The 20236-nt window shown below is 38.9% G+C and overlaps 1 protein-coding gene across 9 annotated transcripts in view; it reads left to right on the top strand.

Moving 5' to 3' along the window:
- The window catches only part of map4l (microtubule associated protein 4 like), a 160775-nt gene that overhangs the window by 41840 nt on the left and 98699 nt on the right, over nt 1–20236 (top strand). For 8 of the 9 annotated variants that reach the window (XR_006380367.1, XM_044218752.1, XM_044218755.1 and 5 more), the window contains exon 3: nt 14802–14888. The exons of the other annotated variant lie outside the window; for it this stretch is intronic. Coding sequence is in view for 7 of the 8 variants with exons in the window: in XM_044218752.1 (XP_044074687.1) it covers nt 14802–14888 (87 nt within the window). In the remaining variant the exon portion in view is untranslated. The remainder of the gene's footprint in view (nt 1–14801; nt 14889–20236) is intronic. 9 annotated transcript variants of the gene reach the window in all.

Consider the following 20236-nt stretch of genomic DNA (forward strand, 5'->3'; position numbering starts at 1 on the left):
AGCAGGTAAAAAATGTTCTATATTAATATAAAATATTTACATAATAGCTTGCCAGAATGACATATTGGCATATCTAGTTGGATGGTCAGGTTACATGTCAGAATCACTACTAATCAAGTGTCTCACCTTTTTTAACAGCTATGTCTCTGCTTTTATTTTTCATCTTTTCTTCATCTTCTGTCTCTTTAATTCTTTTCCTCGCTCTCGTCTTGTACCTTGTTTATCTTCGTCTCTTGAATTCTGTAGTGGGAAATGTTGTGGTTTTCTTTTCATTTCAGTGTTAATAAAGTGGAAGCTGTGAAATCAGTGTAATAAACCTGACTCCTGCTATGTGAACTGAATGGGAAACCAAAAGTTCATCTGTCCTCAATGTCAGTAAGGGCAAACCTAAAGTTCTGCCTTGTTTTTCTTCTTTGAGCTCATTTTGCACAGTACCTAAAAATATCATTTTCTGTGAGTTTAAACTAGTAGAATTTTGAAATAAGACATAAGGATCTGTCAGTCCTAGAGGTATACCATAGAGGATATTAATAGTAGCAAAACTGTTATTGTTGTGACTAAACTGCTTCAATAACAGTGCAAAAATTCTTCTGGTGTTTTTGCCAGTTTCCAAACAGCTTCAGTTGCATTACCTAACACGGCAGCAGCGGATAGCCGCCCACCATTGAGTCTGGTTCTGTCCAAGGTTTCTGCCTGTTAAAAGGAAGTTTTTTCTTGCCGCTGTCGCCAAATGCTTGCTCATGGTGGGATTTGTTGGGTCTCTGTAAATAATAATATAAAGAGTATTCTAGACCTGCTCATAGGAAAAGTACAATGAGAGAACTTCTTTTACGAATTGGCGCTATATAACTAAAATTGAATTTAATTGAATTACCACCGCCCTCTGGACTGGATTGGGGCTTACCCCAATTTACATGTATCCCAGGAAAAACAAGACAAATGCAATCAGATTTGTGCTCTGGCCAACAGAGACAAAATGTGTAAAAGTGTAAATGAAAGTTTATTAATTGGCATCTGTATTTTATCCAGATATGAGACACTTGAAATAATAATACTTGCTTTACATGGTTGAACCAGGATTAAAACATATCAGGACTGAGGCAAATAAAATCAGGAAATTAAAATAATACAGCAATACAAAATGACAGTGTACTGTAAATGGGCCCTCAGTTACAGTAAGATTGGCATGAACATGATGCCACCACCCATGGTAAAAACATGTGGCTTATTACAAGTTTGTGTGTAGCTAACTTTTAAAAGGATGGCATTTAGTACAGGTATTCAAATGTACTTCTTGCAAAAGCCTAAAAAAATGAAAAAAATGCTGTGCATATCATGTCCTCTCAATAACATTTGTGCTTATTTGAAATAAGCTATTTAGGCACTTATAACACAGAATGACCACAGTATAACTGCAGGGTTGATAGGATTGTTGTTCTATGACTCATTACTTGGCTTAGTGCTGAGATTTCAAAGCTCACTTTTTGTTTAAGATTTGATTTAAGACTGTGGTTGAAGTTAGAGTCGGACAAAAAGGGAGCCAAGAAATCTCCTTCTTATCATCTGGTTCTTGTCTCTGATCGAGTCCTTAAAGTTTTCTTTTCTTGAAACAAGTAAAAATATCTGCCAGTGCAGTAAGAATATTTTACTTGTTTCCAATGCATATCAACTTTTTTCAAGTATCTGAGTCATTTTTCTTGATTCTAGATTGATACTTGTTTCAAGATACAGACAATTATTTCTACAAAATTCTTTAAACAAGCTGATTTATAATGGAACCAGTTGAAACTTAAACTGGCAGTTTTTCACATTTTAGGAAAATTTGTAGTACTGTATGCAGCCTGACATGCCTGAGAGTCTGAACTTGCGGCAAAATGTCCCTCAGTTGATTCTACAGTATGTGTTTTTATTATTTTTAACATTCATAAAACTGTCATTTGGGAGGTTTCAAAGACAGATTCTAGCAGCTGTAATTACTGTCTGAAATTTGTACTAGAAAAATATTTAAGAAAAAAATGTTTTAATGAAAAATTCACATAACTTTGACATCTGTAAATCATACAGTGTGAATTGCTCTACAATCACTGCAGCAATTGTAGTAAAAAAATTAGTGAAATTTAGTTGACTGTGGGCTTATGTAGCAGCACAATAAAAGTAAAGTTATACTGCAGTCTGCTAGTGTTTCTGTCAAGCTGGGAAGGAGCTGTGTTTGCTGAGGCATGATAAAACATCCCTGCAGTGTCTACTTTCACTCTAGGTATGAGAGAGAGAGAGAGAGAGAGAGAGAGAGAGAGAGAGAGAGAGACTCTGCATTAACAAGTATTCTGTGTGTGTGAGACCAGCAAAGACAGTCACTCAGCAGTAGCATATGTATGTGTGTGTATCTGAGGCATTGTATTTTATTTTTTTCCAGTGTGTGTTACAGTACAATACTGCAGTAAAGTGGAGCATCAATAGCAGCAGCTTCACACACATGCAGTTCTGGTGAGGTCATCTCAAGAAACATGATAGATTCATTGATCATTTTACATGGGAATATATATATATATATATATATATATATATATATATATATATATATATATATACAGTAGATCAGTGAATAAATAATACATCATAGAAAGTCACACACACCTTTGCTGTCACTGCCAATAACAAGGACATGTGTGTGCTGAGTTCAGCAGATTTGTTGAAGTATGATTTAAGTGAAGCTTTTACAGCACTTCTGGAGTACCACACTAACTGATGGACTGACTGACTAACAGACAGATGAGCCCATCTGACATCCTGAACGACTGAGACAGACAGACAGTAGATTTTAAGCTACAATGGTTTGAGCTTGTAACTTATGACTTGTAGTATCAGTCATAATATGATAGCTTGAGATCAAGAAGAAATTAAAGGATAATTCTGTTTATTACAACTCTTATTTTGTGTCAGTTATAACATTGTACTCACCAATCTGACTGGGCTAAAAACAGAAGCACTCAGACAATCAGACAGGTTTTAACCAAGCCAACAGTTTAGTCTGATTATCTAAATCATTTTATTTGGAGGTAAAATGAAAGGTACACATCTAAAATGTGTGTAATAATGCCTCATTGTACAGACAAACTGTTTGCGCACAAATAGTAGGTCAAAGTTGAAGCAGGAAGTCATCTGTAAATTCGCCTTCATTTTCACTTCCAAATAAGTTTAACCTGGGATTTTTTATTTTTTTATAAATCTGTCTAATGGACTGACTGTTTCTTACCCTGTTGAACTTACATTAAGTGTTGTTGCCAAATTCTCAGATCTCAGTAATTAACTTGGTGAGTACAATGTCATTACTGATAGGAATGATGGCCAAAACTACAAAAATAATATATAAATATTATAAAAAAACTGGAAGTGTGCTTTTAGGCCTCTAGTTTGAGGGGGGTAAATTGTTAGAGGAACTACACACAAAATGATTTGTTTTGCACTATACGCATAATCACATAGATTCTTGTTGGCATATAGTGCATAAAAACAGCTTTTTCTGCTCAAGCTTGTATGTGTCTTCCTGGAATCCAAAGTTTGGTTCAGCTGAATTCTCTTGTCCCTCCCTAACTGTGCCGAAAAAAGCAAGACCATTACATACAGTCGTGTGAAAAAGTGTTTGTCCCCTTCCTGATTTCTTATTTTTTTTGCATGTTTGTCACACTTAAATGTTTCAGATCATCAAACAAATTTAAATATTAGTCAAAGATAACACAAGTAAACACAAAATGCAGTTTTTAAATGAAGGTTGTTATTATTAAGGGAAAACAAAATCCAAACCTACATGGCCCTGTGTGAAAATGTGATTGCCCCACCTGTTAAAATATAACTTAACTGTTGTTTATCACACCTGAGTTCAGGGCAAAAATGGCCTGCATGGCAGAGTTCCAAGATGAAAACCACTGCTGAGCAAAAAGAACATTAAGACTCATCTCATTTTTGCCAGAAAACATCTTGATGATCCCCAAGATTTTTGGGAAAATACTCTGTGGACTGATGAGACAAAAGTTTAACTTTTTGGAAGGTGTGTGTGCCATTACATCTGGCGTAAAAGTAACACCGCATTTCAGAAAAGGAACATCATACCAACAGTAAAATATGGTGGTGGTAGTGTGATGGTCTGGGGCTGTTTTGCTGCTTCAGGACCTGGAAGACTTGCTGTAATAAATGGAACCATGAATTCTGCTGTCTACCAAAAACTCCTGAAGGAGAATGTCCGGCCATCTGTTTGTGACCTGAAGCGAACTTGGGTTCTGCAGCAGGACAATGATCCAAAACACACCTGCAAGTCCACCTCTGAATGGCTAAAGAACAACAAAATGAAGACTTTGAAGTGGCCTAGTCAAAGTCCTGACCTGAATCCTATGGAGATGCTGTGGCATGACCTTAAAAAGACAGTTCATGCTCGAAAACTCTCCAATGTGGCTGAATTACAACAATTCTGCAAAGATGAGTGGGCCAAAATTCCTCCACAGCGCTGTAAAAGACTCATTGCAAACACTTGATTGCAGTTTCCCTTAATAATAACAACATTCATTTAAAAACTGCATTTTGTGTTTACTTGTGTTATCTTCAACTAATATTTAAATTTTTTTAATGATCTGAAACATTAGTCACAAGTGTGACAAACATGCAAAAAAAAAAAAAAAGAAATCGGGAAGGGGGCAAACACTTTTTCACACCACTGTATGTTGACCCCCCCCAACTGTTACGGTAATGTTCTGACTACCAGCTCTACGTCTCTGTTGATGCTATACCAATCAGTGGTCAGTCAGTTTTCCTTGTGTCCCCTGAGCCCTCCGCGTCATACAGTACGTACCCACGAGGCCACACCTCCTACAGTCATTGCTATCTCGCTCCTCTGTTGCATTTTTAAAAATATGGTGGGAGAGAGGATTCTAGCAGAATTTGAGGGTGTAGTTACCCCCTACTATGAACAGCACAAAAAGTTGGTTTGAAAGTTAGACAGACTGTGGCAAAATCAGTACAATACACTAAAATCCAGGAAACACAGGATGGGATATCATCTTAAAGGGATATTTCAGATTTTTTGACAGGGGGTGCTTTAAATTTCTCATTGACAGTAATGTGAGATTTCCAGCCAGCTCAGCACAAGTCAGACCAAACGGAGGCACAGAGCCATAAAACAGAAACATTTCAAACCACAGCATGAGCACAACATGTAATAAGGCATTGTAATCATTCACAACGCTGTATAAAAACAATTTTTTTCTCCTGCCAGGTAACTTGGAACTACATTGTTGAAGGTCAGTGTATTACTATGCACTAAAGACCATGTGGTTAGATGAAAACACAAGATTGTAGTAGTAAATATAATCATGAAAGCGCCTGTGTTTGACAGCTTAGGGGAGAAGCAGTACCCCCAGAGTTATCACCTGTCCCAAAGTCTGTCAGTCACAGTAACAGAATTTGCATCATGTATTTAATGGCCATGGGATTGCACCGTTATTACAGAGCATCTGGAGTGTGTTGTTATGCTGTTAATGGTAGTCAGGACCACAGCACCATCTACACCCAGGGAAAGAAAAATGTACTTGAAAATCTCTGTTTCTTTCCTCTGTCTCACTGTGTTTCTGTTTACATGTAGACCCCATTCCAACTAGGCTGCTTAAAGACATTTTACCCTTAGTTGGCACTTTACTGGATATGATCAATCTGTCTTTATTAAGAGGCTATGTACCACAATCCTTTAAAGTAGCTGTAAGCTGTAGCTGTAATTAAACCTCTTCTTAAAAAGCCCATTCTTGATCAGGGGTTTTAGCCAACTATAGACCTATATCTAACCTTCCCTTTCTCTCTAAGATCCTTGAGAAAGCAGTCGCCAATCAGTTGTGTGACTTGCTAAAAAACAATAGTTTATTTGAGGATTTTCAGTCAGCATTTAGATTGCATCATAGCACAGAAAAAGCACTGGTGAAAATTACAAATGACCTTTTAATTGCATCAGACAATGGAATTGTCTCTGTACTTGTCTTGTTAGATCTTAGTGCTGTGTTCGACACCATTGATCATCACATCCTATTACAGAGACTGGAAAATGTAATTGGCATTAAAGGAGCCACGTTAAGCTGGATTGAATCCTATCTATCAGATCGATCTCAGTTTGTACATGTTAACGCTGAGTCCTCCGTGCACGCCCAAGTTAGTCATGGAGTTCCACAAGGTTCTGTGCTTGGACCGATTCTATTCACCTTATATATGCTTCCTCTAGGCAATATTATTAGGAAACACTCCATAAACTTACATTGTTATACGGATGATACCCAATTATATCCATCGATCAAGCCAGATGAAACTAACCAGTTAGCTAAACTTCAAGCATGCCTTAAGGACATAAAGATCTGGATGACCTGCAATTTTCAAGTTATTGTACTTGGCCCCAAGCACCTCTGAGACACATTATCTAAAGATATAGTTACTCTAGATGGCATTGCCCTGGGCTCCAGCACCACCGTAAGGAACCTCGGAGTTATCTTTGACCAGGCCTTATCCTTTAATTCCCACATGAAACAAACTTCAAGGACTGCTTTCTTTCACCTACGCAGCGTTGCAAAAATCAGGCACATCCTTTCTCAAAATGATGCCGAAAAATTAGTCCATGCATTTGTTACTTCTAGGTTGGACTATTGCAATTCCTTATTATCAGGCTGCCCGAAAAGTCCCTTAAGTCTCTCCAGTTGATCCAGAATGCTGCGGCACGTGTACTGACTAGAACTAGGAAAAGAGATCATATTTCTCCAATATTAGCTTCTTTGCACTGGCTCCCTGTAAAATCCAGAATAGAATTTAAAATCCTTCTCCTCACCTACAAAGCTCTTGATGGTCAGGCACCATCGTAGCTTAAAGATCCAGAGCCTTCAGTTATCAACCAGTGCCTTTAGTTATCAACCTCCTCTCCTGTGGAATCAGGTCCCAGTTTGGTTTCAGGAGGCAGACACCATCTCCACATTTAAGAGTAGGCTTAAGACTTTCCTCTTTGATACAGCTTATAGTTAGGGCTGGCTCAGGTGAGCCCTGAACCATCCCTTAGTTATGCTGCTATAGGCCTTGACTGCCGGGAGACTTCCCATTATGCACCTCTTTCCTCTCTTCTTCTCTCCCTCTCCATCTGTATGCATTTTTATCCCATTACTCCATGTTACTAACTCGACATCTTCTCTCTCCCGTAGTTTTGCGCCTTCTCGTTTCTCTCCTCTCTCCTTCTGTCACTTTCAGCAGGTATTTCTGCCTCCGGAGCTGCAAAGACTGGATCTGTGGTTGTGGGCCACTTGCTGCCCCCATTTTCCTGCTCGACAACAGCTACTACAGTTGTTGTTATTGGCTCTGTTATTAATACTGACATTATTTTTCCTATAGCTGTCATTCCTATTATTATTAATTTATTAATATTAACACTACAATTACATTTCTACTATTTTAACTAACTAGCTTGCCAACAGCTGATTTTTCTTAATTGTCAACCAAGCCCATGAAAAGACCAAAACCAACAATAAATTGAGTCTTGGTAGAAAAGGTAGGAAAAGCAAATCTTTAAAGCTAGGGTAGGTGATGTATTTCCAAAGCATTTTTTGTTACATTTGTTGAAATTCTCTTTATATCCTGACAGCAATCAATAAATAAAAGGCTCTGGGGGGAAAAATGAAAAAAATCCAGTATCTGTGCCTGTCCCAGGCCTGTAATAAGCCTATGGCCTACCTGCCTGTCTACCTACCTACCTAACTGCGTGCACTCTGCCCATACACTCATTGTGCATGAAAATGTGTTTTGGGGAAGTGGCTTTGGAGGAAGGCCTGAAGGGAGGGGTTAGGATTTTTTCAGTTGGATCTAACTGCCTCTTGCTAGTTTCCCCAACGTTACCTACCCTAGCTTTAATTCAAGGTAGTTTCTTTAAACAGTTTCATATTTCAGTTTAGCAAACAACTGCTGACTATTTGAGGGCATCTTCTCAAGTGGCCTGTAGCTAAAAGGGTAAGGCAGGCGACATTCTATATTTTTCTTACTGTCATCAAATCCCATTGAATTGATGCTAACAACAAGCATTGTCTGAGTATTGAAAGCAATATATTTTATTTCTCCATTGTTGTCCAAAAACTATTAAAAACACATTAATGAGCCACATTGTTGCACTGGGTTGCTTCATTACCATGAACACACACATGAAATACATCTCGTACAGCAGGTCCTTTAATTGAAAAACATTTTTACTTAGTTCTTTATGCCCACAAATAGCTCAATGCTTCCATTCTCTGCCTGTCCCTCTTCCTTCCCTCCCTCTTTTTCTCTCCGTTTTCCATCCCGTTACTATCCACTACCTTCGTCATCTCTCCCTTACTTTTCACCCCTCACCTCTCTCTTTCACTCTAAGTTTGTCTCTCTCCAGAGATAGTGACAGCTGTGACTGAAGATGGGATGCTGTAGTTTGACACTAACCTCCCCTGTCCTTGGCTTGGAGAGAAAGAGGGAGAGACTTTAGCATTAGCTACATGCACACACCAATAATAGCTGCATGAAACTGTGGGCAGACCAAGGACAACATGATAGCACCAGGAGAAAGATGGGATTTCATCATGGTTTTTTATATTTTTGTTAACATATCTTGGGGGAATATGTCTAAACAACGGGGAGACAGGGAGAAAAGGTAAAAAATAAAAGGTTTCAGTTTTTCCAGTGTTCACTTAGACAAAAGTACCTATAACCACAATCTTCTGCTGTTGGAAAATAGGCAGCCTCCCTGGAGCAGTTAATGAATAGTTATTTTGTTCAAGGGTAACGTGTGGGTAGATACTGAAAGAAGAGCAAGAATTATTCAGTCAGTTTCTCAGTCCAGTGATTTTCTCTGAACCTGCTTCTTTAACTTTAAAGTCACAATATCAAAACCTAGTACGATTGGTCTCCTCATGTCTGTTACAGCTTCTTTGAGTATTGATAGATTCATACTAGACGTTATTTATCAGATTTTGACAAAACTATAACATGCCATTACAATTACATGCAAAGGTCAAAACTACATCCTTCATGGCAAATAATGAGTCTACTGTTGCCTGTTATTAACAGGCAGAAAATAGAAATTATTCAAAAACTTACAACATGCACCTAGATGTTTATCTAAACATAGAGTCAGCAAGTTTGCCCAGAGGCTGACTGCCATCATCTGGAAGCTGTGCTTTTGCTGTGAGCCAAAGTGCAACTGGGTCTTGGCACCCCTACAGTATATGGTGTATCATCGCAATGTGCACTTCAGCAAGCCTCAAACCACTCCAGAGGCACTGCACCGTAGACAGCCCTGCACTTTGACCTCTGAGAAGAAATGTATAAGTTGGAGGCTGTGTCACTCTTAAAGGTGTACTCCAACAATTTAAGTGTTGCATTTCCATTAAGTTGGAGGACTTGTGAGAGACAGATTTGAAAAAAAGAATGGTTAAAATTGATGAAGCAGAAGTACGCATATCCTGACTTTTGCCTGTTGCATGGTTGAAGCTCCAAAAACATTTTCCCCATAATGCTAGATAGGATGTTTTCATTAGACCCGCCCAGCCTGGTAAATTCCCACTTCTTTCAAACTCCAAACCTCCAGTTTGTAAAGCAGGCTTTCTGTTAGCTAAGATAATCCCTGATGACATCATCAGGGTTATTTTGACTTGACAAAGCTCCTCCAGAGCCACATAGGACATTCTACAACTACAGGCTGAGTATGAGCTCCCCTTTTAAAATGGATCTGTACTTTTCACTTACTTTACTTTTCAGTCGGGTTAGAAAGAATCCATGTTTTATTTTGGTATAAATTCCACCTTCTATACTTATTCCTAATAGTCACCATTAAAGGATAAGGCAATACTATTCTATATTCCTGTTATTATCAAAGTCCCAAACCAACAATGTGTTAGTCCATCTTTCAATACTTTCTGACTACCCTACCTTGTCTGAAGCACTCAGCCCCAAGCTGTTGTTTCTACTGAAGATGTTAATCTTTAAAATAAGGCCCAGTAATTTCCTTAAACAGTTGGTCAATGTAGTTTTCAGAGGTGTAAAGAGTACTGAAATACCCTACTCAAGTAGAAGTACTGTTATTTGACTGTGTTGGGACTCCACAGATGAATTAATTCATTTGTGTGATTTTTAACTGAACTTTCATTAGGAGACTGCATGCTCTTCTGTATTGCCAAATCCCGAGAGCATTGAACGCAGTATCCCAGCCACTAGTGGCCAGTCTGACCTGTGACCCAGATGTCATCAGGTAAATAAAAGGTGGCATTGGCCATTGTTCACTCTCTTTCTCCTGGAATCCTTCACTGTGGCAGGCAGGCGTGGCTGCCTTGTTCTCTGTGTGGCCTGCTCACCAGCAGACACCCAAATGAACTCTTTTCCCAGCTCTTTTCCTCCTGGAAGGACGGCTGCTTGCTGTCCTCCCCGTGCAATCTGCTAACCAGAAGCATTCAGCAGACCCAAACTCTCCTGATCTACAGCAGCACCGTGAAGGCCTGTTAGATCTCTGCAATAAAGTTTAGCGCCAACGGCTATTGCACAAAGCCTGCCAGCTACCTTTAAGAAGCACGAAACAAGTTAACGCCAAGCTGTTAAATCTGTGAGGACAACAATCTCTACAAATGGACACTGCACAACAAAAGACTCTTCTTCAATGAAACCACCATTCTCCCCTGCCTGGCCCGTACACGACAACGGACCATCGGCTAACGGAGCAGCAACACCCAAAGCACCCTCGCTTTCCCTCCCAATGAATGGTAACGTAACAACTGGGCATAGCATAGAGTAACAGTGTACTTGGCTAAGCACAGGACTGTTCAGTTAATGATGTACATGTACTGATGTGTTTTTCTGAGGTTTTGTTGTTGTGACGTGTTTATCTGTTAGGTTAATTTGGTAGCCACATACTAAGCTGATGTTAGTTATGTTATGCACAATACAAATAGTCTTTGCATGCTAACTAACTCCTTTTAACTTGACACTGTTATCCTAAAGAGATCACACACATACACCTCTAATTTGACTGAAACACAACCACACACACGGTGGAGAGAAACTTTAAAGCTCTCGCTCACACACTTCTTTGTTGCTGACCACATGCGCTCGTGCACATGAGACATACAGTATGGAGGCAGAACAAAGAAACATCCACCCATTCTTTTGCTTGATGCCATTTTACATCCAAGCAGCCATCTTGGACGTGCACACACACATGCGCGCACACACACGAACACACATATCCCTTTGTTCTGTAGTTTAGTATATTTAGAGTTAGTCTTCATATTGTGTGTTTGCTTTATTATCTTTAATAAATGCTTGTATAATTATGCTGCCTTCTTTAATGTTTCACAAGAGTGAGTAATGTTGAACTCCAGATCCTTCAACCTACTAGCTATCAATGGTAATTTTGGTTATAGTTATTAATTTAATTATTAATCTGAGGTCCATATTGATAGTTTAGTGTATTTTATGAGACTCAATCTTTTCTCTTCTTTAGGAAGAGTGGTGCCCCAAGCACTTTATTAATTAAAGGTATTGTTTATGATTATCTTTGATAATTCTGATAGTCATAATTAACTGATTGCACCTAAACAGTTTGGTGCCCCTTTAACAATTGTGAATCCCAACAACTGAAATTTTACTCAAGTAAAAGTATTTGTGTAAAAATGACTCAAGTAAAAAGTAGCTCACTTAAAAAATATTGAAACGATGATACGATTCGATTACACCGGAGCCCTCGTTGGGGAGGGACAACAGTTAGAGACTCCCTTTTTTTTGCCCAGAAGCTAACATGCAGCGTTCCAGAGATATTTTGTATGTCGTATACGACTTATTTTGATGTGTAACTGGAGCTGTCCTTCGGATTGGACTACTTGGAAAGTCTTCTTCTTCTTTGGATTAGGCAGACTGGTCCCTACAATGGCGTATTGCTGCCCTCTAGAGTGTGTAATTATTTCCCTTTAGATAGTCATTCATATTTTTTAGGATTTTTATGACAGTTCAAATATGAGAGAATGATGATTATGTTATAATGTAATTTAAACTATCTTTCGCTTTAAACTTATCAAAAACTGTACAGTAAAATCACACGATATTTGACATGGGCATAGTCAGGGTGTATAAAATCATGAACAGGAATCCACTGGAAATTTCTTGTCCCCTATTAAGGATTTTTAAAATTTCATATCTAATATGACGACACTATGAATGTGTTATAATTTGAGCTGATTTTCCCTTAAATTTTCTCCACAATTTTACAGTAAAACCATATGAACATTTATAGCCAGGGGTCATCCTGAACAGGAATCCATTGAAAATTTCATGTCACCTATGAAGGAAAGGTTTCTTAAGACAGGTCAAAGACTAATATTTGATGAGTTCTAACTTTTAAATAAAACAGTACAGTACAATAACTTTGAATTTTATTATAACTGGATTCACAATAATGTGCAATGTAATTTATTTTTAACATTGCTGAAAAACGGGTCTTTCTTCTACCTTTTTGGCCGTTCTAACCACCCGTAACGTAATGCCATGAATAGACGCGCATCAAAATCCAAGTGGCGGCTGGCTTGACCGCAGTGCTGTGTTTGCGCGATGCATGACATTTTGATCTTGTTGGCCGGGTTTTGATGCGATGCATTTGATCGTGGTTGTTTTTTCCCCGTTGATCATTTTAAAGCAAAAATAAATAATTTACTCAGTAATGGATGGATGTACAAATGTCGCAAACTACTTTACTTCATTTAAAACATACTTAAGTAAAAGTAAAATTACTGACTTTGAAAAATACTCAAAGTACACAAAAAAGCTACTCAATGACAGTAACGTGAGTACTTGTAATTCGTTACTTCCACATCTGGTAGTTTTTAGTAAACATTAGTCAAACAGGAGGAAATAGTGCATTTGTTGGGGACTATTTTCAGTTGTGCATTAATCTCTAGTAAGTATTTACGGAGGCTGTTCTCATTCACGTTTCGTAGTTATACCTATGAAAAGTAATGCACTATAATTCGTATATAACCCACGTAATAGGGAGCCATGAGGCACTTACATTTATCATTAGGTGGCGACCTCTAGTGGCTTCAGTAATTATGACAGGCACTAAAAGGAGGAAGTCAGATTAGGAAGTATAAAGAGCGTCAAAGTCCATATTAGGAGGTGGATGGATGGGTCAAACACAGGACTTTCACCCGGGAGACTGGGGTACGTGTCCCCAGTGAAACCAAATATCAACGTTGAGTTATTTTAACCTATGTAAATTAAGTCACGTGATTTACTTCATGTGACTTAACCGTTGTATGAGGATACGTGGATTTACGGCAGCATGACGTGTATGTGGAATGGAGTCAAAATAAACTACAGTGTGTTTGTTCATTGTAATGAAGAAACATGTTACACAGTGCAACAGTGTGGCTCAGTCATGTTTTAGGACAACGATGGAGTTAATACTTGTTAGTAGTAATTAATTGTTGGTTTTGGTTTTCAGTGACATTTTTGACAGTAAGAATGATATAGAATATCACCAGCCTTATCTGTTCAGCAACAGGCAGATATAGCAATGTGAGTGACTGTATGAGAAAAGAAAGAAAACATGCAGCTAACAACTAGGACAACTTTCTAAATTCAGCAATAAATCACTCACTTGCTAAATTAAATAAACTCAGTGGTTTTGCTGCTACAGCCTTACGTGTTAATGTTAGCTAATGTTAGCAAACTTTAGATAGACATTGCTGTGTGACTGATGTTACTGTGTCAGTTTGCTGATTTTATGACTCTTCGCTACTGGTGCTACACTATGTTTTAGCATGTATCATTATCCCATATTTTTTCCTTGTGGCCACAGTGATCGCTGTTCAGCAAAAGTCACAGTGTTGCTTTAATTTGCTACATTTAAAGACATTTTCTACAGTTAATGGACACGTTAATTATTCATGATATCCACCAATTACACTGACATGGACATGTCCCAGTGCCAAAAATATGTCCCCCTTTCCCCTGAATACATTTGTAGTAGTACTTGAAGTAGTGCTTAGCTTAATTTGATCATGTAATGGCTGCCGAAGAAGGAAGTGTACTTTAAGTAAATATTTGTATTATCTAGTTGATAACATACTTTTATTGTTATGATAATAGTTTATGATATATAGCAGGTTTTATGTCTGTGCTGCTCAGTGGGATTTCATGGTATCAGCAGTACAAATCTTCCCTTTACTTTCTGGTCAAACAACTTTGTCAAACATGTATTTAATTTATAGCATTTGTCAATAGTGTATGTGAGCGAGTGTGTCTTGGTATGTGTGCCTCAGCCGGTAGCGCACGTGCATCGATCCTTTAAGACACGTTCGCCAACAGCAAGCGTTGCCTAGGGAACATCAGATGCTGTCGTCCTCTCCTTACGTAACCATGCTGATAGTCCCTTCAGCAAACTGTTGTGTCGCCTCACTGTCAACACATGTACACACATGCGCACACACAGAATACACACTAACAGGCTGGAGAGGCTGGTTTCAACAGTTGACAGAGCAGAGTGACAGACAGAGATTCAGGTGCAGTTTTAAAATACAGCTTGCAGGATGCTGTATGTGTTTGTCAGAAATATGTAGGTCATTCATCCTAGGTCTGGATCTTTAATGTATTTCAGAGATGTCATACTTGGAAATGTATGCAATAAGCAATCTGGGCAATAAAAAGCTTGGAGCACTTATAACATTAAAAAAGGGATCTTCTGTTTGTACAGTGGCGATGATGTTGATAATTCTCTTTATCGCCTTTAGGTCCAGGGATGATGTCATCACTGATGTCATCAGGGGTACACCAAGACTCACCTGGACAGCCTGCCTTCAGTTCTGACTACCTGTCTGGTGAGGGGGGAAGGAGTTATTATGCTAGTTATTTATCACACTGTTTTCCCACTTTAAAAGAAGTTTGCAAAGAAGTTTGAGTATTTTTTGGCAGATCTCCAGGAGGGCTGTAGTGCCCCCTGTAGGTTAATCCCAAAATAACACTTACCAATTATGACACTTTTAAGCATAGCTTTCCATGTGTTTACAGTTTTTTCTGATTGCTTAAGCACATTTTTTGTAACTATTGGCTATTTTTGCAAAACTCTACACACAAATAAGAAAACCTTTCACCCAATTATCAAAACATTGTAGTTCTCTTGCAAAAGCGAACACAGCTAGATTAACTCTTCACACCTTTGTAAAAATGGTGTTTTCGTATCAAACAGTAAACACAAGCCATCATCTACTAAGCACACAATGTGCCAACTACACACTGATAGTATGAATACAAAACACATCTGGCTTTTGCTTTCTCTGTGTACAGATGTCAATTTGAGGTCATACTTTTGTCATAGTGTCATGTAAACATACAAGGATCCAAACTTCAAGTATTGGTGTTTATTCACACTCAAAACCAAGACAAAGTCAGAACACAAAATAGTAATTTCACAAAAAAAAAAAAAAGACAATCAGCCTACATCATGTTGTCTTTCTGGGTCCGGCCACAAAATTTCGTCCACATCGCATGCGATATCCTCCAGTCCAAGGCACCGGGGAAAATATCTCCTTGAATGCCGTATCCAGGCCTGACATGATGCCTGGTCAATATCTCCACATGCCTCCTCCATTGCCTGTAAAAGGGCTACCTGTTGATGAGGATGACGGTCGTACACTTTCCAGCGCCAGGCAGAGAAGAACTCCTCGATGGGATTCAAGAATGGAGAGTATGGAGGGAGGTTGAGTGCCATGAAGATTGGGTGGTCTGTAAACCAGTTACGGACCAAAGCAGCCCTATGGAAACTAACATTGTCCCATATGATGACATATCGGGTATGCTCTGGTCTCTGAACAGTGAGCATGTCATGTAAGGTGTCCAGGAATGCAATAATGTGTGCAGTGTTGTATGGGCCTATGGTTGCATGATGGTGAACAACACCATTTTGGCTTATAGCTGCACACATGGTTATGTTACCACCACGTTGTCCTGGGACATTGATGATGGCACAGTGTCCAATAATGTTCCTGCCACGTCTCCTGGTTTTACTGAGGTTAAAACCGGCCTCATCTACAAAAAGTAGCACATGTTCCATGGCATCTGCTTCTAGTTCCATCACTCTCTGGACAAGACAAGACAAAACAAATGCAACACATCAGGCCCATGCACAGCATGGGCATACTGAGCACAGTATGCACTTCCAAATTCAGAACCAATGACACTATAGTTTACCTGCACAGTCATATCGCAGTTGCTTTACACGTTCTGTGTTTCTCTCGAAAGGAACTCTGTAAATTGCTTCATTCTTATTCTGTGGCGCGCAAGTACACGACTTAGTGCAGAAATGCTTACACTGTGTATATTTTGAAAGATGGTGCCACAGTGTAGCGGCTCAAATTAGGCTGAACCCGTTGGCCAGCTTCCCTCAGGGTCATCCCATGGTTGATGACATGGTCCACTATTGTAGCTCTGATGTCATCAGTTATTCTATTTCTTACTCTTCTTACCCTTCCTCTTTCCCCTCCTCATCCTCTTCTTGCTCCTCCTTGTCCTCTTCCTCTAACTTCCTCTAACCCTCTCGCTTCTTCACCTCCACGTCCTCTTCCTCCAACTTCTTCACCTCCACGTCCTCTCCCTCGGCCTCCTCTGATTCTCACTCTTCTCACTCTTACTGCTCCTTCCATTGTACTCCACACAGACAGCTTACCTGTGGCTTATTTATAGTGCTTAGGCTGATTGCAAAGTGAACTAATTATCTAAAACAGTTTTCACATGTGAAAGTGTGCCAGACAGTTGGCAAAATAGTGTTAATGATAGCCATACATGTGTATAATTTTGCTAGGAGTGTGTTGGAAATTTGGTAATTGAGTGTAAGAAGTGAGTTGTGTTTAAAGTTCTGCAAAAAGAGTGTTGTGCCGTGAATTGTGCCTACAGTTTTGCAAAGTGTGTGTTACAAAATTGCAAACTGAGTGCAAAGCAGTGTTTGTGCTTTTAGTTTTGCAAACTCAGTGAGTGGTTTTGCTATACGTATTAATAGTTTTAGAAATTGTGCTACAAGAATCACGATTAGCGCTTAAGCATTCAGAAAAAACTGTAATAAATATTCACAAGAAAAAGCTTAAAATGTTGACAAGGATGAAATCACATCCTTGTGAGACTAGTAAAGTGGTCTCCTTTTACATTTGGGTACCAAAAACTGTATACCCCACAACATAAGGATATTGTCATATTCTTCATGTGGTCACTATGAATACCGAACAAGTAATGTTTTTTTTTTTTTTTTTTTTTTTTTTACATAATCCTCATAACAAACATATTGAATACTAAATGTTGTCTCAGTTTTAAAGGTTCTGTAAATTAAATTCTGAACATTAATATAGCAGCAAACAACTATTTACTATATAAAGATATAGTGGAGTAATAGCGTCTTGAGCAGAGGATGATGTCACACCCCCTCTTCCTGTGCTGTTATCACAGCCTCTCTGTGCTTTGTTTATTCTACCGCACCGGCCACGTTTGCATGTTAGTGCTTGTGAGTCCCTCGTGTGAAACTGTTTGTGTGAGGAGAACTGTTTATGTTTTCATGTAACGTGTTGAATTAGGGATTTATTTCGACCAAACCAGAGTTGATGATTGTTGGAACAGTGGAAAGACTAACAAAGATGGTTTCGGTGAGTTTTATTATGTTTCTGTTGAGTTTAAATGAAGTGTGTTTAATGATGCGAGGTAAAATTTAGAGTTGGAATGAAGTGTGTTTAATGATGGTCTGAAAGGTAAAATGTTTTTTTTCAATGGAGTCTGGTGGCAGGCAAGAGCGATACAATGGCTGTTTATAGTTAAACAAAAAGGATCTAACTGTTTAACAAAAAGGTCTACCTCTGTAGTGATCTTTTCCATAATGTTGTCAGACACTTAGAATAACAATCTGAACCAGTCAGTGGCAAAAACTACAGTGGCAGACAAGGACAAACACACTGCAACTTAAGAAAACACATGAAAGTAGACAAAACACAAGCAAATTAAAAAAACATCTTCATTAATTTGACAACACATGCGCAGCATTTAGAAAACATGCTGCAAAAACACAACCAAATACATGAATACGCTGTCAAAACACACAACACAACCAAATACAGAAATGTGCTACAAAAACATTCAAAACAACCAAATCACAAACGCGCTGCAAAGACACAAAACAACAACGGACAATGAAGCTGCTTTGACGGCCGTGGTCACAAGATGCCGCTGTAGGACGATATACTATGATCTCCAAGGTAAAATTACTTTTTTTCTCAATAGAGTCTGGTGCGCTGTAGCGCACATTTGTTTTTGGTCTGAGATACTGGTGTATGGAAGTTTTTATTGGACTTTATTATTTGTAACCCACAGAAGACAATCCACAAATGTGTACCATAATACACAAATATCATGTATTTTTTTATTTGTGATGTGTAAAGTCATATCCACAAAATATAGAGCGGTTTGCAAATACGCATAACTTACTCTGTAAAAACATATTTTAATTCCACATAAAATGATACAGGTCTTACAAATGTAAATAGTTTCACCACAACAAATACATGTGAATTGATATTTACGCATTTATGGATCTATTTTGACATGTGAAATGGGTTTTGCACATTTGTAGAATGCTTCCTGTCAGCTTGCGGGCCTTGTGACATTTGTGACTTCCCTCCTGTTTATTTGTGGAATTTTGTCCAATTTGTACCGCAGCAGATCTGTAAAAAGGAATCTATAAATTGAGGTGCAGTTACGAGTTTTTGGTTGGCTGGACGATAGAGAATTGTATGGACGAGAGACGGCGGATTGCAATCAAACTGTACTGTGATTGTAGCAATGGGTTATAGTTCAGATGGTGATGAGTGGCCTTCAGATATGGAGGTTAGGCAAACTAAAAAGGCAAGGAAAAAAGCATGGTCTGAAGCGAGTAGTGGAGGAGAGGGTAATTCAAGACAAGCCACCGAAAAGATTAAAGCTAAACCTAGCGGGAACAGTAGGCCTGATGATGACAAGCAGGAAGAGTGGAAAATCATTATTATGCTCAGTAATGATGAAGGCCAATTAAAATTGGAAAATTAAATAAGCTATACAGCAGGAAATGATTTTGATGGTGGAAAGATTAAAGTGCATGTACCAGGAATGGCAGCAAAGTTAAGAGAAGTGATATCAAATGTACCTCTGGAAATGTCTATGGAGGATGTGGACGTGGACTATGGAAAATGTAATAATGATGTTAAGTTAAAATGCTGCAATTGTGAAGGTGAGCATAGTGCTGCATATGCTGGATGTGTGGTCCAGAAACAAGCTAAAGAAGTACAGAGGTACAAGGTTGTGAATAAGGTGACATATGCAGAGGCATTAAAGAGTATTGACACTTATGAAATCAAGCAAATACACCAATAGAGTATCAGGAAAACCTGAGTGACAATGCGAGGCATGTAGTGCCGCTGTTTAAAGAAATGACTGACAGCGCATAAAAGTGGCAACTTAACACAGTCCTGAGTAACAAACTAATATCCAGCCAGGATAGAGTTTCTGACAGTAAACCTCCGCTAACTAATGCGCTTCGATATGCGCTCTGATGGGGAGTGAATGAATGAGGAAATGAAACAGCGAGTCTGCGGCTCTGTAAGAGGGAGGAGGCAGAGAGAAACTAAGGGTATGTTGAAGAAAACCTGCCAGCAAGCAGGTTAGATTTACAGAGTTTAAGTTACCTCTCTTTCTGGAACTGAAAACCCAGAGTTTACCTCAGACTTTTCACTAAACTCGCTTTCTGAAACAGGGCCCCGAACTAAATGATCTAACATGAGCTAGCTTGTACACCACTGCCACAGCTAGCTAACACTAACGTTAGCAAACTGTAAGTAACGCCAGTAAGTAAGCAAGCACAGCACACTCACCTGGAGATGACAATGATGAACCCCACCCTGAATATCAACCTTTAGGTTAAATAAAGATGCTCCACCTTGTCTTTCACCTCCTGGTAGAAGCTAGCTAGTTTTCTCCTGTTGTACGATGACTCTTGTTCAGCCTTCTTCCAGTAGCTTACAGTGTGTCGTTAGGGCATGTAAGGGAATCTCGCCACCTGCTGGAGTAGATTAACTGCACCTCAATTTACAGATTCCTTTTTAAAGATCTGCTGTGGTACGAATTTGACAAAATTCCACAAATAAACAGGAGGGAAGTCACA

This window comes from Siniperca chuatsi, linkage group LG13, assembly GCF_020085105.1.
Source record: "Siniperca chuatsi isolate FFG_IHB_CAS linkage group LG13, ASM2008510v1, whole genome shotgun sequence".
Taxonomy (NCBI): Eukaryota; Metazoa; Chordata; class Actinopteri; order Centrarchiformes; family Sinipercidae; genus Siniperca; species Siniperca chuatsi.